The sequence below is a fragment of the Notamacropus eugenii genome, chromosome 3 (assembly GCF_028372415.1).
Source record: "Notamacropus eugenii isolate mMacEug1 chromosome 3, mMacEug1.pri_v2, whole genome shotgun sequence".
In the NCBI taxonomy this organism is placed as follows: domain Eukaryota; kingdom Metazoa; phylum Chordata; class Mammalia; order Diprotodontia; family Macropodidae; genus Notamacropus; species Notamacropus eugenii.
Genome location: NC_092874.1, coordinates 304,506,568 through 304,529,463, shown reverse-complemented (window position 1 = coordinate 304,529,463; position 22,896 = coordinate 304,506,568). Strand labels below are relative to the sequence as shown.

Genomic DNA, 22,896 nt, shown 5'->3' with positions numbered 1-22,896 from the left:
GGACAATTTTAGAGGAAATTGGGAAGACTTTTACAAACTGATGCAGAAGTAGAACTAAAACAATTTGTGCAATACTAACATTAGAGAGAAAAATGACTTTGAAAGACTAAAACTCATTCACCACCAGATGAAACCCTATGAACCCTCACCTGACTGAGGTGCTGAATTAAAATGTACAAAGAAGCAAATGGTTTTGGACATGGCTAACATGGAAATTTGCTTTGCTAGACTGTAAAATATGGACTGATTTATTTTAGGATGGTTTTTGCTTTTGTCTTTGTTTTTAATTTGCTCAAGGGTTAGCTGCAGGAGCAAGGCTAGAAATGGAAACCGTGGGAGGGACACATTGATAAACAGTACAGGAAACTGGGAACAAGGAAAAAGGAAACACACTAGACAAATAAAAGAAAAACAAAACGCTTTGTTTAAAAAAATCTAACACAACATCTACCTATGCATACATATATATGTATGTGTGATATATCATGCAAGTATGTAAACTAGCTCTGAGGTCTGCCTCACTACCTAACATGGAGCCTGTTGTATCTGCCAGGGTAACCTTGGAGTCAGGGGCAGGACTGAGGCTGTGCAGCAGCTGATCCCCAAGCATGGAGACCCCCCCAGAAGCCAATGGGCCCGGGTGGGGCTGGACACAGACTGGGACTGGGGTCTAAGGGAACCAAGCTAAGTTCAAACCTAATCCCCTTTCCCTCCCTGGAGAAGAAGGTGGTACAGAGGGCATGGACGATTGTGCCTCCTATGTGACAGGGGAGTGTGTTTGTGTTATTTGTGATTATCTCTGGAAGTCAAGATTCATCCTCTGTAACAGCTTTCACTGGATTACACATACAACGTAATTTCAGGATTAGGAGGACCCTAGTGACTGGGTGGATTCCAATGGGCTTCCTGTAGGAGAAGGCACTTCAGGCCACAAGAAGCATGACTAGATGACCAGGCTTGATGGACTGATACACTGAGAAAGTATAACATGAGAAGAAAGAGGCCTGGCATCCAGAATGAGGGCAGCAATACCACGTTCTTCTAAGGTGCTGCTCTGATCAGACCACATCTCCAGGACTTTTCATGCTGGGGTCATAGTTTAAGATGGGCACTGATGGGCAAGAGAAAGGTCAGAGCAGAGTGACTTGGGCAATGAGATGGCCAGATCTCACACTACCAGTTGTGTGCAGGAAGGATAAACCTGGGAAAAAGAAGACTGAGAGGGAACCTGGCAACTGTCATGGACCACGTGAGAAACAGTCATGTAGAAGAGTTAGCTTGCTTGGTTCAAGAATAAATGAGTGGAGAAGTGTGACTACGGTGCTAACTAAGCTCGAGGAATAATTACAAGGAAAAAGAAGCCAGCTCCTGCCTGCTGGGACCTCCCACTCTAAGGGGGTGCCAACATATCCAAGGCTAGGAGGAGATATCTGCAGGGGCACAGTGGAGAAGAGAGCCCTGAGAAGAATGAAAAAGCCCACGTGGCCATGGCTAGACCAAGTACCTTCCTAAAAATACAGGGTCCAGGAGTCCTGCCCAACCAAAGGAAGGAGCTGCCTGGGCAGAGGAATCTTCTAGGCTGAGAAGGTCGCTGAAAGTCAGGAGTAGGGACAGCACTTGGCAGCACGAAGCCCTTCATGCATGGCAGCCCCTGATCTCAAAGGGCTTGTCCTCTGACATGGGGAGAGACAAGGCACAAGGGGGAGGTGGGAGTGAGGGGCAGTGACAAGGGACGCTGCGGCAGAAGTAACTTACTTCTGGCCTGATCAGAGTCCAGCAAACATCTCAGGGGCAGAATCCAAGGCTGGGGGGAGGATGCTAGCCAGAGTGCAGGCAGCCCGATGTGGATCTGGCCACAAAGTTGCACAATGGGTGCTAACTGCGAAGCTGTAAGGAAGACCTCCTGACCGTTAGATTGGGAGGGCCACCCTTTGCAGGCACTTCTGGAGAACAGACTCCCGCTCAAGCACAAGGTAGACGAGATGACCTCTGGGGTCCCTTTCAACTCCAAGATGCCATGATCCTGTGACGGCTTCCACTGGTGAGGCCAAGGCTCAATCCCACACCTGCCACACCTGCAGATCTGTAACAGGTCGTAGATGGCGGCTGTTATTTGCTACTTTTCCATGTGGCACCCTAGAGTTACCTCTCCGGGTACCTACTGTGCCCCCAATATATTGCAAGCTACTTGGGGAGCAGGGTTGTTTGGCTTTTCTCTTTCTATAACTAGTACACAGCACAGTGTAGGCACTTAATGGGAAGGGGGAAAGGAGCGAGCATTTATTGAGCGCCTACTATATATTGGGCATTGTGCTAAGTGCTTTATAAATATTCTCTCACTTGGTCCTAAGCAACAACCCTGTGAGGGAGGTGCAGCTATGATCCCTGTTTTACAGTTTTTACAACTGAGGAAACTGAGGCAGGCAGAGGTAAAGTGACTTGCCCAACATCACACAGCTAGTAAATATCTGAGGATGGATCTTCTTGAGTCCAGGCTGGCACTCCTCCCACTGTGCTGCCTAGTTCACCTGAACTGAAGTGAATTCCTAAGTTACTTACTGTCCTCAACTTCACGTGGCTTCTAAGAACAATCTCCAAAATTATGGTGCTCACGTAAAACTGCAGAGGTACCAGATGCTAAGGCAGCTCTAAAGTTCTAACTACAAGGAGTGGCCTCAGAACTCCAGCTCCCCAGACTCACCTCCACAAGTTCAGGGTTGAGCTGACTGGATCAGAGGAGGCCTGGTCTGGCTGGGGGGGTGGGGGAGGGTCTTCTTTTGCACTCCTCTGACAGCCTGATTCTTGACTTTAATATTTTCTAGTGTCAAATTAGTAATTACCAACAAAAACATTCAAACAAACATACAAAACAAGAAATGTGACCATGCTGTCTACTAAAACTCAACAGCGCCAAATGTGAAGCTTTCCCTGCTCTGGCAGCTCAGAGCATCTCCACCAACCCAAATGAACTTAGTTAGACCTGATTGTGGACATGTTGTTTCCCCAGCAGACAGTCAGCCCCCTGGGGGCAGGAACTCTTGCTTTTTACAATTGTATAATTATGATTTTATAATGGCATCTAGTACAATGTGGCACACAGTAGGCACTTAATGTTTGTTGAAAAATATTGTAAAAATAATATTTCAAAAACGAAATTCAACAAATATTTACTGAATACCTGAGCTACTGAATCCTTGTCTGTGCTGAGGTGAGACAAAGATAAGCAAGAATATCTCCAAACCCTAGCTTCAGGCAGCACTGCCTACATGCTGTGCTGGAGGGGCCCACGTAGTGGTAGCAGCATATCTTGTGTAAGATTAGTATGAAGAAAAGTATTCGTAATTTCTCATTTTTAAGGCAACTCACATTTATTGCTGATGGATTCAGGACAAGTTTACACCCAAACCAAACTAAACATGTTGTTGTGATGGCAAATGTCGAAACAAACAAAATCTGAAAGCTTGGAATCTGAAAAACAGTGAATAACAACAGTGTTCTTATTTAATTAGCTAAAGAATGAAAGATCACGAGAAAAACAAACTGGAGCCAATAAATCACAGTCCTGTCTATGAGATACCGCCATCTCTTTCCAAAAATTCCAAATTTGGTATCTATTTTTTCAATCCTAAGAGAGCAGTAATTCTATAACCAAAGTTCACCTTAATTACAGACATAAAACATAGAGTAAAATGATCGCTATTAATTCTGTATCTTTTTTTTATTGATCCAATTTATAAATAATTGATTTTGGCTTGTAACTGCTTCAGTCATGGGGTCCAACCCTGGCTCAAAATTCGGCTGGGCTGTAATAGGTTAAGTTTAAAAATCCAGCTCCCCTGCTAATCACTGATCTGTTTTTACCTTGGCTAATTAGCTGACCTTGGGGGATTCGTGTGAACAAAAGAGTCGGGGTCTAATATCTTTATACCACCATGACATCCTTCAAGGATCTGATTTGCTGCAGAAAAGTCTGGCCCCCTATCTTGCAGGTGGACTCAAACAAAGAGCACTTCTTAGCCTCAAGAGAGGAGGAGGGGGTCGTTGCTAGCCCCTGTGACCAAACTTCCAACCAATCATGTTCTCTGCATCTCAGCTCTATACCCAATCACATTTCCCGAAATCCTGTGATGTCAGCTATCCTGTTCTGTTTTGTACCCCCAAAAACCTGTCTGCTCGTGGCCTGTGACATAAATCAAGACAAGCTACGTACCCATTTACTGACAAGCAACATGCCCTTGCTAAGAAATGCTAATTTGTACAGAGTTGCCTCAGTTTACCTTTGTGTTAAATTTCACCCACAACAACAGTCATTGGGATATACCCTCCTGGAGACAGGGGATGCTGTTTTTATCTTTCTGTTGACTGTCTTGCAAACAGAAGGTGCTTAATAAATATTTGTTGGACATGTTTATCCATCCATTTACGTTTTTCCTTCTTTTTTGAAATTCCCATGCTGGACTGAGTTCCATTTTGAAGAGACCCAGGGGTTCAAGGAAGGAACAGTCTAATCTCCAAATGCCAGTGTGATGGGGGGACAGGTAGAAGCTAGGAAGAGGAAGAGGAGCTGAGAGGGAAAGGCAGGTGGAGGCAGGGAAGGCCTCAGAAAATCATTTTAGTGTCTCAGTTATAGCTCTATGCCCTCTGGAAAACATCTGCCCTCCAGTTTCCTCATCCAGAAGAAGAGGAGGAAGCTGGATTAAGTGATTTCCCAGGTTCCCTCAAGCTCTAAAACCTGAGTCCAGGTGTATGGGTCAGAGGAGCTGGATGGTGCCCCTCAACACTTTGAGAAGAAGAGGTTATCAAATCAACCAACAAGTGTTATAGCTCAAAAGCTTGGGTCATAGCTATAGGTACTCACCACATTCACCTTGTTTCGTGCTATGGCAAAACTCACAATTGCTGAAGGAATGCACTGAAAAAGCAAAGGAAAAGATAAAGCAAGACAGTTTGCTAACAAAACATTAAACTAAACTTTTAGGCTTTTCCAGGATGGAGATGGAAATTGTACAAATTAGATAAAATCATACTGTGGCATGCCTTTGAACATATGGTGAAGGCTATTTTAGTACAATTCAGTATGTCCTAGAACATGGCTAGTGAACCTGTGGCCTGGAGGCCACATGGGGCCCTCTAGGTCCTTGGGTGAGGCCTTTCAACTGAGTCCAAGTCTTACAGAACAAACCTTTTATTAAGGGGCTTTGTTCTGTGAAGTTTGGATTCGGTCAAAGGGCTGTACTCGAGGCCCTACAGGGCCACGTGTGGCCTCGAAGTCACAGGTTCCCCACCTCTGTCCTAGAGGAATACTAGCTACATGAAACTACATGAAAATGAGGGCACTTAGGCAGATATTGCCACATGATTACATTTAATTCAGCTAATTCACCAAGAATTTCCTGAATTCCTCCCCATGGATGGGCCAAAGGCATGTTTCCTTCTCCCAAGGAGATTACAATGTAGTCAGAGAAATAAGGAACATTTTAGAAATTCACAAACTGTGATTCAATTCAACAAATATTTATCTATATGCCTAATATATGACAGACACTACAAATCACATGTTTAAAGATGGAAAATGTTTATGCCCCAAAAGGCTTAACTATATTCAAAGAGACACAGAGATATCATCCTGCAGTCTCATTTGCCACCTTTGCTGAAACAGTGAGGCACAAGGGAACACGTAAGGAAATAAAAATACTTCATTTGAATAGTCCAGAGCAAGGTTTCTCAAATTTTCCTTATTGGTAGAGAGAGGTAGTGATTTTCTTCCTGGAAGAAATATGGCAAAGATTTCCAGTCTTTTGGGTCTTGTTTTTTTTCTTTCCAGTCCAATCCCTAGAATGGGCACAGAACAGAAGGGGCAGATTGGGAGCTTGGCATTTTACTACACACTACTCCTTGGGGACAATCTCCTGTGACCCAGGCAAGAGAGGAACTAAAATAGATTTCCCAACCAGAACTCAGATGGGGAGAGCTCAGAGATTTGTTTTGCCTAGGAGTAATCCCTCCCTTAGTCTCCCCTTCCTCTAATTCCTCTTTCTACCTTCTCTCCTACCCCTCCCATTTCCCTGTTAAGTGGAATGAATATTTGTGCCCAGCTGTGTGTTTGTGGAGTCTTCCTCCTTTTATCCTTTTCCCCCTCCCTCTTTCCCTTTACCTTCATCTATTAAGATCACATGATATAGGGGCAGCTAAGTGGCGCAGTGCATAGAATGGTTGGCCTGGATAGGAAGACCTCAGTTCAAATCCAACTTCAAATTCTGACTAGGCTGTACGACCCTGAGCAATTCACGTGCCTCCCCCTTCAAAAAAAAAAATCATAAGATATAATAGAACTACTCTCAGACTCTAATCAGACTCCTTCCACCACCACTGATGATAGAGTTCAGAGGAGATACATTGTCATCTCCCCATATTAAAATGTAGGTAGTCACTCCCTGTTTAATACTTTGTTTCATTCACATTGACCTTTTCATGTTTCTCTTAAGTCCTATGTTCGAATTTCACAGTTTCTAGACAGCTCAGTCTTTTCATCAGGAATGCTTGCAAGCTTTTTATTTCATTAAAGGTGGAATCATACTTCGTTTTGCTGGGTAATTAATTCTTGGTTGTCAACCTTTGTCTCCTTTGCCTTCACTGCCCCATTCCGAGCTTTCTGTGCCTTGGTGGCTGAGGCTGCTAAATCATGTGCGATGTTGACTGTGGCTCCTCAGCCCTAGAATTCTTGCTTTCTGGCTGTTGGCAGCATTTTCTCTGTACTTTGGCTATAATGTTGTTGGGAGTTACCATTGTGGGGTTTCTTCTGTAAAGTGAGTAGTGGATTCCGTTTTTCCTTTGTCCTCTGGTTCTAAGAGATCTTTTAGATCTCTTTTTGGTCACAGCCCTTCCCACCTAACCGTTCTCCCTGACTTCTTCATTCTCTTCAACACCAGCACCTTCTGGCAAGACCTGATCAACTCTCCCACCTCCTTCCTCAGCACCTCCAGCCCCAGGTTGTCTCTGGTTGTGCACTTGAGGGGGCCCAGGACACCACCTGGCAGCAGGACTGCAGGACTTACCCAAGCCTCCTGGCTGGCTGGGTATTATTCTCTCCCCCTCCTGCTCTTCAGCTTCTTTTTATTAGGCTGTCTTCCCCAATGGACTGTGAGCTCCTTGAGGGCAATCACTACTTTTGGCCTCTCTTTGTATCACTAGCACTTAGCACAAGGCCTGGCACCTAGTAGGTGCCTAACAAATTAAATTTTCTTTCTGCTCTCTAGGAAGAGGACTGACCTTGGAAGCAGAGGCATCAGCTTTGCTGCTACCAAGGGTTGGTGACTGCGGACAAACCACGGTTTTCTCTGACCTTCATCTCCCTCTTCAGTAAAATGGAGTGCTCCTTACTTGGCAGGACTGATCTGAGCCAATTTTAAAGCACTAGAGTTACTCCACGAGCTCCCTGTCTGAAATGAAGGCTTGTCTTCTCAACTGGACTACGCACAGCTCTCTGATTCACGTTCTTATAATTCTTTGGTGATTATAACAATGATTCCAAGCCAAAAGATTTTAGTCTAGATTTTAGTGGTGAAGCATGTTCTATGTGATTCAAAGATTACAGAACTGGTCAATCTAGCAACTTAAGAAGTCCTTTCTAGAATTCACCTTCAAAATCAGAGAGTGAGACTCAAGGACATCCAAGGTCTCTTCCAGATCTAATCTATGTTCCTATGATCATTTCAGTCAATAATAAAATGAAGCAAAAGCAGAGGGGATAGACTTTGGAAGAAATAAAAAACACCAATCTGTAAATTCAAGAGTCAAGTAATACAAATGCCAAAGGGATTGTGTTTTGGCAGCATAAAAAGTACACAATTAAGAACTTTGCTTACTGAACCTGCTGCACAACGTAAATAATCCATTTCAGAGGGGAAAACATTTCCCAGGTAAAGTGAAAAGCCAGAAGTGACAAGAAGACAACTCTGAAAAACAAAAATAAAAATTAAGGTGAAGGCTGAGACTGGCAAAAGCAAAATAAACAAAAAAGCTCACAACAAGAAAAACAGCTAACTGAATAATCAGGAAATGAATAATTTTTCTGAAAGTACAACACTTAACTCAAGTTTGAAGGAGACCATCAAAAGATGCAAATATCCAGTGACAAGGTGTCTAAGAAGAACAAGTTGGTTTGGCAAATGTATAGACATTTAACAAAACTGACAGAAATGTTTTCAGTTCAAAAATTTTGAGAAATAAGCTGAAACAGTTTAAAAGGATAAAAATAATTTTTTATAATAAGACATCCTAAGAGTGAGACTTAGTAACTGCTGAAGCTAAAAAGCAAGAGTATGAAGGGTTGTATTGTATCTTAAGGAAATTTTAACTAATATAGAATTTCTGTTTAAAGTATATGGAGAACAGAGTTTGCAGAGCAAAGCTGTTATTCCCTAAGTAAAGGCGGTACATCTTCTCCCCACACAGTAAATTGCTTCTCCTAGGCACTAACTGCTACGGTATTGGCATGATGATGGGGTTCCTTACTATATGATTCTTGATGTGGCTGGGATATGTAACAGACCCCCTCTCACAAAGCCCTCTCTTATGGGAGAGGAATGATTGAATCCGGGCTGACTGGAACTAGGTTAATGACTGACTATTCCCTAGAACCATACACAGAAGTATTTTGTCCTAGTTTTATACATTTACATTTTTGTATGGAATTACCTGCTATAAAGTAGATTATGGTCTCTAAGGCAAACCAAATTTTGTTTCCTCCTCTCCTTAAAAAAAGCTACTGGTAAAAAAAAATGTCCCAAATACTAAAAAAATCAATATAGATTCTATAAATCAAAGGCATTTTTTGGTCTTGTCTGAAGTCAAGTCCCAAAGGCAAAGCCCCTGCCTCCTCAAGTTCTGTGCCCTCCAGAGTAACAGCAGGCACACATACAATAACTTCCTAAATACAACTGCTACAAACCTAGACAAAAACATCATTTGAAAATTATTTCAATTTCCTGTATGTTTACTTAGTTTTGTGAACTATAAAGAATAAATATTTGATTGTAGTTTTAAGATGAGGCATCCTAGATCCACTGTGTGTGTAAGAGTTGGGACATTTTCTCAGACCCAGGCAGCCAGAGGTGGTCCTCCCGCTTGGCCCACCTTGCAATGGTCCTCTTGTTGGGAAAGGATGTAGATCAGTTGCCTACTGAAATTCCGAGGCCATGTCACTGTCACTGGGGATTCCCAACGAACTCCAATTCTTAGATGGTTGATCCCTGCTCTTTAAGAGCGCAGAAGTGAATCAATTTAACAGATTTTTTTCCAGAGTCTATTTATTTCTGCGATCATTTTAGCATGCCATTTTTAAATGCTCATAGAAATATAATCTAGGAAAAAATTAAAAATGTAACAATTTCAATTGGATTCTTAAGTGTCATGAATGCGTTTGGCTGTCTGGTGAAATCCAAAGTTCCTCCTTTCCAGAATAAAGTTTTTAAATGAGTGAAAATGAAATATATAGGATTACAATGAAAACCAATTGTATTTAAATGGTTTTCAAAAAAAAAAATTTAAGTTCACAAGTTTAAAAAAACTTATTTTAGACAGTGGTCAAAACAGAAATTTAAAAGCTAACACCCAGAGGCAGACTTGGCCTGACCAGTTCTGATATTAGAGAATAGTCCAACGGAAAAAGAAAGGGCTTCCTACGTATTGCCAAAAATTCTTTTTCTGTAATTACACTTAACTTTTAAAGAATAATTTCTTTAGTAAGGCCTTCCAGGTTATCGTGAATGTGCCATTTTCCTTTGTCTTGTGCTCAAGGGACTTACCCCCATCAACAAAGAGAAGATCCAAGTCCGGTAACTGAAGCAAGGATGGAACCTTTTGGCTAGCTGGAGGTCACTGGATTTTATTTCTGGAGCGTAATGCACAGCTTCCTGTCTTCCCCGCTCCAGAGTCGGCATTCTGTCATAACTAAATTCTTCTCTGTAGGGGTCTTCTCTTGTCATAATGCTTGAAAAACCTTTTTTAGATCAATGAAATTAGCATTTATAATAAAGAATACCACGGCAATACATCTGCTTAGTGGGCAGACTCCACAGAGCACTGCATTGAGCTTATTCAAGGCTAAACCAAAAAGTTTCGGTAACAGAGTCTAGCAGGCTTCTAAGACACTCACACAAATCAGCAGAATTCATATCATATAAGGCCATTTGAGAGGTGGAATGCTATGTGGGGAGAAGCTCAGTTCTTAAACATTCTTTTTTCATTTAGGAAGTCACACGTCTCAATCCCAGGACAAAACTAGAGAGTACCCAGAGACAACTCGGATGACCTTGACCACCACAAGAGTTGCCCCAGGGGATGAGTAGGAACTAGTCATTCTGAAAAACAAACCAAACTGGATGAGTTTATGTGCTTAAAAGCTGCTTAAGGACTGTAGCTTCACAAATGAGGAAGATATATGGAGAGTCACTGAATGAATGACTCCCTTCTCCTTCCCAAGCACAATATATTTAAGGTTTTTAAATTAACAACTTCACTTTACAAATAAAAAAGCAAATCTCTGATTTCCCTCACTCATTTTCCAAGCCATTTACAGCTTCTAACAAGCACTTCTATGCAACTATGGGCTGACAATTTTTTTTTTTTTTTAGTGATTTAAAATTTCTCCACTTACCTTCAACCCAAAAGTCTGCTGTCAGGTCTAAACAGTTTGGGGAGTAGAGTTGTCTGATCACTTTGTTATAATACTCTCACTGGTTAACAATTTATCCTTCTTTGAGAAGTTTGTTCCTCCACTTTGGGTTTCAAAAACATCTATTCAGAAACGGAACAAAAGCCCAGCAAAAACTGTAGTTAAGCCAGGGAACAGAGAACCATCTCCTGAATTTTAATGAGGGCAAGAACCTTGAAGATAACTTTAGTAAGATTTCATACACAGAAAAGTTTCACCCTACCACCAAATCATTTCCCTGGATATATGTTTAATGTATGCTTCACGTTTCTTTTCAAAAACTGTTGTCAACTTGAAAACTAAGAAAGTGCTTACTGCTAATTTATGTGTGCTTTGGAACCTCCCAAAATAATATTTTAAGTAGATTCTCTCTGGTATATAATTCTTATGCTTTAGTTCTTAATGAGAAGGGAGAAAGGCCACTTGAAACTACGAATTCTTTAAAATAAAAATTATTGATGCTTCCTATTTACACTATTAAATCTTAGTTTTTTTCCTTGAAACAATGATGAATTTGTTTTAAAAAAAAATGTATGATGCCGTTTCCAGAACTTTTGTTTTCATTAGTGATGATAATGATGAAAAAGATGTTCTTTAACAGGTCTACCACTTCTACACTGGACTTCAGCTGAAAAGGCGCTCCAACAGAACACAAGTGAAGTTCGAGCAGGCAGACTAATACACATGAGCAGAGTTCCCTTGGACCCTTTCTTTCTGTTCAGTAAGCAAGGAAAAAGCACAGGAATGCACTTAGCCTGGAAATCCTGGTCGCTGAATAGTGACGAGTCTTTCAAGGGTGAATCTGTTAAGAACCATCAGAACCACGAAATAGCTCAACCCATAACATACAAAGACACCAGCACCTTAGCTACCCCCAAGTCCAAGTTTAAGCAAAGTCGCCAGCTTTCATGTCAGATTATGTTCAACTGCTTTCTGCCTTTGACCATAAAAGATTCAGTAACTACCTTCACAAAGTCTAACCTATGAACTCAGCTGTTTCAGGCAGACCACATACAAACTTCCCAGGTTTCTCTGGGCCATTCTTCACTTAATAAATGTCTTTTAAAAAAATACCTTGTTAATGCAAATTGATTCTAACTCATAAAACCATATTCTATTTCCTTTAATTTAGAGGAAATGCTGTTCAAATATTTCTACCATTTGCAAGGAATTACAAAGACTATAGTCAATTACTAAAATTCAAAGCCAAAACCAAGAAAAATTCCCAAACTGCCCTGGATTACTGAGAGTATAGTCTGAGAGAAGACAGTCATTTCTATAGGGCATCAATTCACTCACTGAGAAAGGTTTCCTTATTTCTACAGTACAGTGCTACATAACTGTCTCTGGATGAACCACTAGATATCTCACCTAGTACTTTTGCCTCAATCTAACATAAAAGGATGGTAAAATTCTAACTTTATTAAGAGAGATTTCCAAATGTGTTTGTTTCTGTTAGTGTTAGCTTTGTGAGATGTATGTGCAAGTGTGTGACAAACTTCCATCCCTTTAGCCAAAGCACCTTCTATAATGTTCCATATGCTTTAAAAGGGCAATGATCATTTTTTGTGCTAATTTTGTTATTGTCAGTTAACAGGCATTTAAAAAGCACATGCTATTGTGCTACATTCTAATGAGGGAGACGAGATACAAAAAAAATCACTCTAAAATACAGAGATTGTAGACAGAAGTGAAGCTAAGAGGGTAAGGTCCTAGCAAGGGAGAAGGGGGGTGGGGTGGGGAACGCAGATATTGGGATTCGAGCTGAGTCTGGAAAGAAGCCACAGAAAGCAAGAGGTAAAAGTGAGAGGGTAGGATTAGCTTAATGTGAGGGGCAGTCAATGAAAGGGCATGGGGATGGAGAGTCTGGTGTGAAGAACAGCAGGAAGACCTACGTGGCAGGAGTGTGGACGATGTGGATGAGAGGAACATGTAAGAAGAGAAAAGAAGGAAGGGGTCAGGGCTTTAAAAGACAAACAGAAGATTTTATAGTTGATCCTGGAGGTAACAGGGAGCCAATGTGAAGGCAGAAGCCAGACTGCAGAGAGTTTAGAAGAGAATAAGAGGAGAGGAAGTAGACACCAAACATGGCCAGCGGTCTCAAGAAGTTTATTCATAGAAGGGAGGAGAGATTAGCTGGTCAGCTAAGAGAAAGAGAAGATTTTTGGGGGCGGAGTCAAGATGGCAGAGTAGAAAGACACGCATACTGAGGCTGCCCCCATACAGCCCATAAAACACCAGTAGAGAGGGACTCTCAACAAATTTTGGAGCAGCAGAAGTGGAGAACAACAGAGTGGAGGAGATTTCCAGCCCAGGGTGACCTGAGAGGCCCACGGGAAACGCTGGTTGCACCAACTCAGAGCAGAGCCCAGCTCAGCCTTGGCTGCACCCACACAGCTCACAAACAGCCCTCAGGGACGGAATCTCCAGTCCCAGCAGCAGGTCTGCAGATCCCTCAACCCACAGGCACCAAAGGTCCAGTGATGAGTTTTTTCAGCTGGCCGGGAAGGGAGAAGGAACCTTCCCATAGCTCTGGCAGGAGGCAGAGGCCACAGAGGCTGCACAGCAGCCCGTACAGCCTGCTCCATTTTGGAACGTCAAAACCCCTGGGGGCACTGAAGAGCTGAGTCTTACCTCAGCCCTGTGTGGAGGTCCTAAGGCAGGTGGTCTTTGTCTCGCACTGAATGGTGGCCCTGCCCCCACAGCTTGACTGAATCCCAGCCCCCCAGTGCTGGCTTGGCAGAACTGGAGGCCAGGTGGCTGTGGAGAGGTAACTGCTAAGATTCTGGGAACAAAAATCTCTTCATGCTTCCAGACTAGTGTACACACTTGATTGTGCCACCTTGGAGGAACTGAGATCTTACAGACTCCCAGAGTATACCCTACTCCTGACAAAAGACCCAAAAGTCAAGTAACTGGTTGGGAAAATGCCCAAAAAAGGGGAAAAAAATAAGACTATAGAAGGTTACTTTCTTGGTGAACAGATATCTTCTCCCATCCTTTCAGATGAGGAAGAACAATGCTTACCATCAGAGAAAGACATAAAAGTCAAGGCTTCTGTATCCCAAACACCCAAAATAAATATTCCATGGGCTCAGGCCATGGGAAGAGCTCAAAAAGGATTTTGAAAATCAGGTAAGAGAGGTGGAGGAAAAACTGGGAAGAGAAACGAGAGAGATGCAAGAAAAACATAAAAGCGGGTCAACACCTTGCTAAAGGAGACCCAAAAAAGGCTGAAGAAAATAACACACTGAAAAATAGGCTAACTCAATTGGCAAAAGAGGTTCAAAAAGCCAATGAGGAGAAGACTACTTTACAAAGTAGAATTAGCCAAATGCAAAGGGAGGTTCAAAAGCTCACTGAAGAAAATAGTTCTTTCAAAATTAGAATGGAGCAGATGGAGGCTAATGACTTTATGAGAAACCAAGAAATCACAAAACAAAACCAAAAGGATGAAAAAATGGAAGATAATGTGAAATATCTCATTGGAAAAACAACTGACCTGGAAAATAGATCCAGGAGAGACAATTTAAAAATTATGGGACTGCCTGAAAGCCATGATCAAAAAAAGAGCCTAGACATCATCTTTCATGGAATTATCAAGGAAAACTGCCCTGACATTCTAGAACCAGGGGGCAAAATAAATATTGAAAGAATCCACCGATCACCTCCTAAAAGAGATCCAAAAAGAGAAACTCCAAGGAACATTGTGGCCAAATTCCAGAGTTCCCAGGTCAAGGAAAAAATACTGCAAGCAGCTAGAAAGAAACAATTCAAGTATTGTGGAAATACAATCAGGATAACACAAGATCTAGCAGCTTCTACATTAAGGTATCAAAGGGCATGGAATAGGATATTCCAGAAGTCAAAGGAACTAGGACTAAAACCAAGAATCACCTACCCAGCAAAACTCAGTATAATACTTCAGAGGAAAAAATGGTCTTTTAATGAAATAAAGAACTTTCATGCATTCCTGATGAAAAGACCACAGCTGAAAAGAAAATTTGACTTTCAAACACAAGAATCGAGAGAAGTATGAAAAGGTGAACAGCAAAGAGAAATCAACAGGGACTTACTAAAGTTGAACTGTTTACATTCCTACATGGAAAGACAATATTTGTAACTCTTGAAACTATTCAGTATCTGGGTACTGGGTGGGATTACACACACACACATACACATAGAGAGAGACAGAGAGCACAGGGTGAATTGAATAGGATGGGATTATATCTTTAAAAAATTGAAATTAAGGGGTGAGAGAGAAATATATTGGGAGGAGAAAGGGAGAAATGGAATGGGGCAAATTATCTCTCATAAAAGAGGCAAGTAAATGACTTTTCAGTGGAAGGAAAAAGGGGGGAGGTGAGGAAAAAAACACGAAGCTTACTCTCATCACATTCAACTAAAGGAAGGAATAAAATGCACACTCATTTTGGCATGAAAACCTATCTTACAATACAGGAAAGTGGGGAAGAAGGGGATAAGCAGGGTGGGGGGGATGATGGAAAGAAGGGCAATGGGAGGAGGGAGCAATTAGAAGTCAACACTCTTGGGAAGGGACAGGGTCAAAAGCAGAAGAAATGGGGGGCAGGATAGGATGGAGGGAAATATAGTTAGTCTTACACAACATGACTATCATGGAAGTCATTTGTAAAACTACACAGATACACCTATATTGAATTGCTTGTCTTCCCAAAGGGAATGGGTGGGGAGGGAGGGATGGGGAGAAGTTGGAAGTCAAAGTTTTAGGAACAACTGTTGAGCATTGTTCTTGCAACTAGGTAATAAGAAATACAGGTAATGGGGTATAGAAAGTTATCTTGCCCTACAGGACAAAAGAAAAGATGGGGATAAGGGAAGGGAGGGATGTTAGAAGGGAGGGCAGTTTGGTGATAGGGGTAATTAGAATGCTCGGCATTTTGGGGTGGGGGGAGGGAAGAAATGGGGAGAAAATCTGGAACCCAAAATTCTGTGGAAATGAATGTTGAAAACTTAAATAAATCAATTTTTAAAAAAAGAGAAGATTTTCTAAGGATGGGGGCAAGACTGGAGTGTTTGTAGGCAACACGGAGAGATGCAAGGATTAGTGAAAAGGTGGGGATGACAGAGGGGACAGTCCTCTGGAGAAGACCTCAGCCTCCTCCTTTCCTGGCTGCCTTCCAGCCTCAGCTCCAATCTCACCTTCTCCAAGAGGCCCTTCACGCTGGCCTGTTTCTCCCTTTTGAATGGGGGCTCCATGAGGGAGAGGCCTGATTGTTGCCTTTCTTTGTATCCCCAGTGCTTACTATATATACCAGTGCTGGGTATATAGTAGGTGCTTAATAAATGCAGGCTGACTGATCGAATCAAGAGACTGGCTTGGCAAAAAGGGAGACCATCTCTTCCTTCATATGACACAAGAGTGAAAGAGAAAGTTGTAGAGAAAGATCTCTGAGTAATGTAGGCTGAGGAGGAGGGTGCTCCCTGCCCAGTAAGAGGACGGGACAGGGTGCCATGGGACTCTTATGGAGGGGGTCAAATGGAATGAAATGCCCCTGTGGTGACTGGGATAACAAGCCATGTCATTGTCAGTGTCTCTGGAAAATACTCAGGTTCGTTTTAACAGCAAATAAGCTGCTTTTTGGGGGTCTTCAGATAAAATGTGTGAAATTCCCTCCTGTATTTTCAATTGTCCTATTCAAAGACTTTGGTGCAAGCCTAAGGTAACCAGGGTTTGGGGAGGAAAGGACAGGCCTCAGCAGATTCTGGCAAGCTAGAAAAACTTCAAAATTCTGAACTAGTGACTAACTCAGAACTGGGCTCTGTCCCAGTGCACAGCTAAGGAGAGAATCACCAGATTGCTTTACTGCTGATGAAATTTTCCACCAGCAAATGAGAGGAAATCCTATATCTCTAAATTACAGGATGAGCGACAGAGCAGAAACAGTGTAGCTACCCATTTCTACTATTTCCTTCCATCTCCAAAAATGCATACCCTAGTCCAAATGATCCTCCAAATTCCCATTTAACTAATTAAATAGTATAAAAACTAAATCGATCACACACTACATATCTCATGGTTTAAACATAACCAAACAGAACAAAGAAAAAAGCAATAGTTGGTAGTCTTCATCCAATTCAATGACTAGAAAACATTTATGAAATATCTATTATGTATAAGCGAGAACAGGCCAACAGCAGGAAGCCAGGCCAGGCTCTGGCCCAGGGTGACCAAATAATCCCAAAAGTCCTCTAAAGTACACTGAGAATCTGAAGGACCAGGAAAGGGAGGGGAGAAAGAGGGAAAGGGAAGTGTGAGGTAAAGAGAAGAGCAAAGGAGAAGGGAGGGGAGGGGAAACACTAACTCAGGGCATGACAGAGATATTGAAACAGCAAAGGAAAGTAACAAGGAACAGACCAACAGGTAGAAAGGGACCCAGGAGAAAGCAGCATCATGAAAGCCCAAACAGGAGTGAAAATAATGAAGCAAAGCAGACGGGAAAGGGGGAAGGGGCCCTAGCAGCAGCAGATCTCAAGCCACACCACAAAGCAATGACGATAAAAATTATTGGGCACACAGTAATGGGGCTTTGGCATGTGCCCTCATTACCCAAGATGGCAGCACCCACATGGAAACACCAAGGAATTGCTTCTGGGACAAAGTCTGAATTGGTCCACCATGTGAGTGGAAAAGCCCCCTTTCCATTGTCTGAGAAGCCAGGACTGGATGTATGTTTAAAGTCACCAGGCTGGGATGCTTGATGTTCAGGTGTGGTCTCATTTACCTATAACATGGACACCAGGCAGTTAAGTACAGTGGAGAAGGGCCACATTTCCCTCCCTTTAGTTTCATTTTTTCTTTTCAGTTGTAGGTATAGGGAATGAAGTCCAGAACCCAGAACCAGGATGATCTTAGAGCTCAAAACTTCAGGCAGGATATTAGAACTAGCTCAGCAGGAAAGCCCAGAGAAGTCAGGGTCCCAGGAAGCAATCCCAAGGAGTTCTGGGCTTGGAATTTGGTGGGACTAAGGCTATACAGGAACCAAGTAAAGCTATGAATTTTATACCCTTCCTGCCTGAAGGCCAGGCATTACATTTATGGTTAGAGTCAGAGGGCTGGTTCCACCCCTTTCCCCAGGATTCCCTTTCGGGCGCAAGAATGCACTTTCGTCTGTCATTGGCTCACGTACTAACTGAAGATGATCCCCTAATTATAGAGGTCCAAGACCTATATTCCATCTAACAGCTCAATAGTCAGATTAGCTTTTACAAAGGAATATTTACTTCAAAGGTCTAGAACAAACGAAAATACCAACATTTTCCCCAACACCTGATGGGCATCGTTCCTCAACAAGGCTCATAAGCCACCAGAAACAGAGAGGGTATGTCCCAGGTGCGAAGTTTTAAAGGCAGCCAAGTCTACTTACCCAGCAGAAGGAAAGGAGGCGGCTCCCCCGCGTGTGGGGGCCCACTCTGGCTACGGCCTTCCAAGCGTGGCCCGGGCATCGCCACTGCGGGAGACCTCAGCATTCGCCAGGGCCTCTATGAACTCGTCCAAAAGGGGAAGCTGGTGAAGAAACAGAAAGGTGATCGTTACACAGCCGGCGCATCCAAGTCGCACCAAAGGTGAAAAGGAACTCACCACCACGGAAGGGCAGACGTGCAGAAGGCATCGCTCCAGGTGGGAAGCTCACCGGGCCGGGCAGCGGACCGAGGGCTCTGCGCCTTCTTTACTCTGTGCCACCTGGGTAGGAGGCACGGAGGGGCCGACTAATGAGAGCACAAACCTGGCAAGCCGCCTGGCTCTCTGCCTCAGTCTCCTCCTCTGTCACATGGGCTGGAGAAGGAAAGGGCCACCCGCTGGGAGATCCGCCTGGAAGAGGCCAGATGCGGCCAGGAGGAGCCGGACGTGACGGGAGGACAACGCAGCCAACTGCCCACGAGGAGCTGGAGGAGTGCGAGCCACCCTTGGAGGAATCGGAGTACGAGACCTGAAGAACTGAAGACACTCTGCCCCTCTGGGGCACAGCGCGATAAGAAATAATACTAAGGAGCCTAGTTTAGCTGTTCAGTGCTGGACTACCCAAGGACGGCCTGGAAGCACTGCCAAAAGGAACCTTCCATAAGAGGAGCGGCCACGAATCTCGGGAGTCATGATGGGGGAGGGGCAGGGAAGGGCGCAGCGCCCGGCCTCGCCCTCAGCAGGAGGTGACGTCATGAGCGGGCCGAGAGAGGGGGAAGGGCACTCGAGATGCGGCCGGGGACAAAATGGAGCCTCCTGATTGATTAATTAAATAACGGAATGAAATGGGACGTCGGTTGCACTGACTTTCTTTGGCCTTGAGAATTAAGGCGTCAGAGGGCACGAGCCCCGCGGACTTGCTCCCGATGGCTCGGCTCCTTTGTTGTGGGGCTCCAGAGGGCGGGGGAGGCAAAAAGAAGCCATTTCTGACCCACTTTGGTCCCACGGCGCGGTCGGAAGCCTGGCACGGGCTGCGATCTTCCACGCCTAGGAGGGCGAGGGCGCAGGGGTCACGTGCGAGGGAGCAGGCCGGGGATCACGTGCGAGGGCGAGGGCGAGGGGCGGAGCTAACGGCCGAGGTGGGCGGGGCGAGCGAGGGCCGCTCTCCCATTGGCCGAGGCGGGAGGCGGCGGGCCTCGTGCCGCACGAGGTCACGTGGGCGGGCGGGCGTGCTGCGTGGCTGGTCGCCTCCGGGCGGGCACGCTCGTGGTCTAAGAAGGTGACAAGGAGGAGCGGGAGCCCGTGGGCGCTGAAGTGAGGCGCGGCCATGCTCCGGCTCGTGTCCAAGGCCTTCTCCTTCCTGTGGAGGCGAGCCGAGGACGGGGAGGAGGAGTCCGAGGTGCGGCCGCAGGAGCCCGACGAAGGTGACCCCCGCCGCGCCCCCGCTGGTCCTCAGTTCCCCCGGAGGGGGCGGCAGGGTGGCTCCCGAGATCCCGGGGGCGGGTGGGAGGTCTCCACGGGCCGGGTCTTCCCCTTGACGGAGGAGCAGGGGGGCGGGACGGGGATTAAAGCGCTTTAGAAAGCTTTAATGCGCTCTCCCCGCCCTTCCCCCACTCGTGCTGGAGCCGGCTCGGGACCCTGTAGACGCGGGCCGCGTGACGTCCCCCGTCCGCCTGCCTCCGTTTCCCGCCATGTACAATGAAGACAATGGCCGCTGCCTCCTATCCTCAGTCCCCTTCCCGGAATGGGCCAGTCGGTGCCTCCCGGGACAGCAGGCGCTCTGTTGGGGCGGCCCGCCGACTCTGTGCCAGGGAGGCCCCCCCGTCCTGTGAGGTCCGGCTTACAAACCCGGGCTGGCCTGCTGTGTGCCCGCGTGGGCAGCCTCCTGGCAGAGACCCGGCCGGAGGGGCCTGCCCTGCACTGCCAGAGGACGCAGGGCGCAGGGCCCAGCCCGGGGTTGGGGCAACAGGCGGGTGTTGTGGGCTCGGTGAGGCCCCCACCCCTGGCATGTTCTGTCCCGATGCTGAGGGTGGGGTGAAGCGAGGCGCCTGGCATCATGGGCAGGGGCAGCTCTCAGGCGGGACACAGTGGTAGAGTTTCAAGGTCCTTTGGGATCATGACAACCTTTACAGGGCTGGCGTGGGAAAAGTTAAAAGAAATGGTTTGTTTTTAATTAAATCCCTGCTGGTACGCAGTTAAATGTTTACAAGCCATCCTTTTGACAATCTTCTGGGAAGTTGTACATCTTTCTAATCTTTCCACCCCTGTGTATTTATTTTGTCAGGCCCTGCCCCCTGCTGTTCTCCTTCCGCTCCAGACTTGACCCAGTTCAGGTCTTCTCTCCTCTGATACCTTTGCCCCTTTGTCTTACTGCCAAACCCAAGTCACAGCATCCGTCTGCCTCTTAACGTCTATACTCGGGCTTCCCAGGTCCCGTTTATGTGTAAGAACCTCAGTTAGGTCATCCCTGCGGCTTTGCAGGGTTTTATTTTTCATTTGCCTTTGTCAATGAATAGGAAGCTAGTTCTCTTATGTAGGGAGAAAGAGGATCTAGTAGTTAGCATGGTGCCTGGCAAACAGTAGCTGCTTAACAAAGGCTTCACGCACACACCCCCACTCCCACCCCATCGCCAGTCTTTCCCTAATCTCACCCTGTATCACCAACATTTCTAACTAGGTGTCCTGAAGGCATCTCAAGCCCATCATATTCCCAAAATGATTCCCCCACCTACCATGGCTCTTTTAAACTTCCCCATTTCTCTTAAAGTCACGTCCATCCTTCTAGTTTCTCAGGCTCATAACCTCAGCGTGAAGTTTTTCACCCATTCCTCCCACCTCCTTTCTGGTCTCCCCGAAGCCTGATCCCTGATCTGCCTTCACTCCCCAGATAAGACACTCCATTTTCCATCACCATGCCTGAGCACCATCTGTCTCCTCTGCCGGCCCCCACCCCCACCTCTCTGGAATGTTCTTTATTCTCCACTTCTTAGTTTCCCTGACATCCTTCAAGACTCAGCCCAGATCCCACTGGCTCCAGAACTCCTCTCCTGCTAATGCCTTCCCCTCTCAGTGTCCCTCACTACTCTGGCACATAGGAAGCACTTGATAAATGCCTCTTGACTCCTTACTGTCTCCCCACCCCCCAGCCAATCCAACCACTTGGTAAATTTGAATTCAGTATCTTACATCTCTCTGCTCACAAGACCTCATCAGCTCTCACCTAGATATTCCAAAGGCCTCCTGCCCCCAGTTTTTCTACATTTCCATCCACCCTGCATAGAGCTACCAAAATGATTTAACCCTCAAATAAAATATAAAACTCCTGGTTTTTAAAGCCCTTCTCACCCTATCATTCCAAAATCATTACTTATTACTCCTGTTTCCACAGGAAGCTGTGGATCTGTGATTCAGTCAAACTGGCACCCACCCTCTTGCCCATCTCCCTGCCTTGCTATGCACTGCCTTTCTCCTCCTAAAAGGGTCTCTGCGTGCTTCCCATCACAGTTCCTTCACATGCCATGTGTTATACATAAACCCTTTCCTGATTCCCAGCTGCTAGGACATTCCCTGCCTTGCACTTACTCCCTTTATTCTTTGTGTACCTGAGTTTGTATTGGCTGTCCCTCTCAGTGGAACCAAAGCTCCTTTGAGAGCAGAGATTGAAGTTTATTGTTTGGGTTCTAAGTCCTAAGCATAGCCTCCATTTTCTCGTCTGTAAAATAGGTCTAATAATAGCCTCTCTCACAAGGTTTTGTGCCAGTCAGACACAAGTATCCTGGGGGCTGGGAAAGTCTTCCTGTCTAAGGGGGGCCATTAGCTGGGACTTGAAGGAAGCCAGAAGTGGAAGTGATTAGAGAGGGCATTCCAAGCATGGGAGAAAGCCAGGAAAAACGGGAGATAGAAGGAACAGGCAAGAGGCCCAGTCACTGGATTGTAAAATCTGGAGATCTTGAGCAGGAGATCTGTCACAGCCATCTTTGCATTTCTGGTAACTTCCTTGGTTAGCATCAGGTCCAGAATGGCTTGCCTTCATCACTTCCCTACCTTCTAAAGGTGAAAGTATGAACAAGGCAAGTCTGACTGATACTGAAATAGTGGCCACCCCCACAGCACAACTGCCAATTTTCCATGCTAGATACCTGGTGTCTGGAAGGTCTAGTTGTATGACCCCCAGTCTATCTGATGTGATCTCTATAGAAAAGCTCTGCCAACCATTCTTTGTCCCCTCAGATCCCTAGGTCCTAGCACAGGCAACGTTCTTCATGATGAGCAATTCTGCCTGATCATTACTGCAGGACTCTAGCATCTGTCATTCCTATGAAGTCATGTGATCTCATTTCCAAAATATCTAGCTCACCTTGTTCTATTGCCCAAAGCTCACACATGGTTTCTGCCCTTTTATGTTTACACCTCAGCTGCCATTTTTCTGTTATCACACCTGCTTGCCCTCAACCTTGTCTCACTTAATAGTTGTTTCTCCTTTCTCCTCTGTGTGACGTTGAGATAAAATTGTTGGGATTTTGTGTCACACTGGAGGTGTGAGAAGCTTTGAAAGATAATGGAACAGGGGCAGCCCCATGGGAATCAGGAGACAAGGTCTAGTTCTGACAATCACAATCCCTGTTGTGTATATCGTCGCACACACCCTCAATGGGGCACATCCAGTGCAGTGACTACACAGCTTAGATTCATTCAAGTGAGCATTGAGTGTTACTCATTACATAGAGGACAAAATTCCCTA

General features: G+C 45.0%; 2 protein-coding genes across 7 annotated transcripts in view; one reads left to right on the top strand and one right to left on the bottom strand.

Moving 5' to 3' along the window:
• MLC1 (modulator of VRAC current 1) overlaps positions 1 to 19,190 on the bottom strand; it is a 40,884-nt gene extending 21,694 nt beyond the window's left edge. The window contains exons 1-7 of one of the 2 annotated variants that reach the window (XM_072596510.1): positions 18,336 to 19,190; positions 18,121 to 18,260; positions 10,658 to 10,797; positions 9,807 to 10,000; positions 7,866 to 7,955; positions 4,859 to 4,912; positions 3,367 to 3,468 (exon numbers count right to left, since the gene is read on the bottom strand). In XM_072596510.1, coding sequence (XP_072452611.1) covers positions 3,367 to 3,468; positions 4,859 to 4,912; positions 7,866 to 7,955; positions 9,807 to 9,986 — 426 coding nt within the window. In that variant the 5' untranslated portion in view covers positions 9,987 to 10,000; positions 10,658 to 10,797; positions 18,121 to 18,260; positions 18,336 to 19,190. The remainder of the gene's footprint in view (positions 1 to 3,366; positions 3,469 to 4,858; positions 4,913 to 7,865; positions 7,956 to 9,806; positions 10,001 to 10,657; positions 10,798 to 18,120; positions 18,261 to 18,335) is intronic. The other variant, XM_072596509.1, reaches the window with a different exon arrangement.
• Positions 19,191 to 19,372: 182 nt separating this feature from the next.
• MOV10L1 (Mov10 like RNA helicase 1) overlaps positions 19,373 to 22,896 on the top strand; it is a 63,634-nt gene continuing 60,110 nt past the window's right edge. For 3 of the 5 annotated variants that reach the window (XM_072596484.1, XM_072596480.1, XM_072596481.1), the window contains exon 1: positions 19,373 to 19,579. In XM_072596484.1, the coding sequence (XP_072452585.1) occupies positions 19,483 to 19,579 (97 nt within the window). In that variant the 5' untranslated portion in view covers positions 19,373 to 19,482. The remainder of the gene's footprint in view (positions 19,580 to 22,896) is intronic. The other 2 variants (XM_072596482.1, XM_072596483.1) reach the window with 2 other exon arrangements.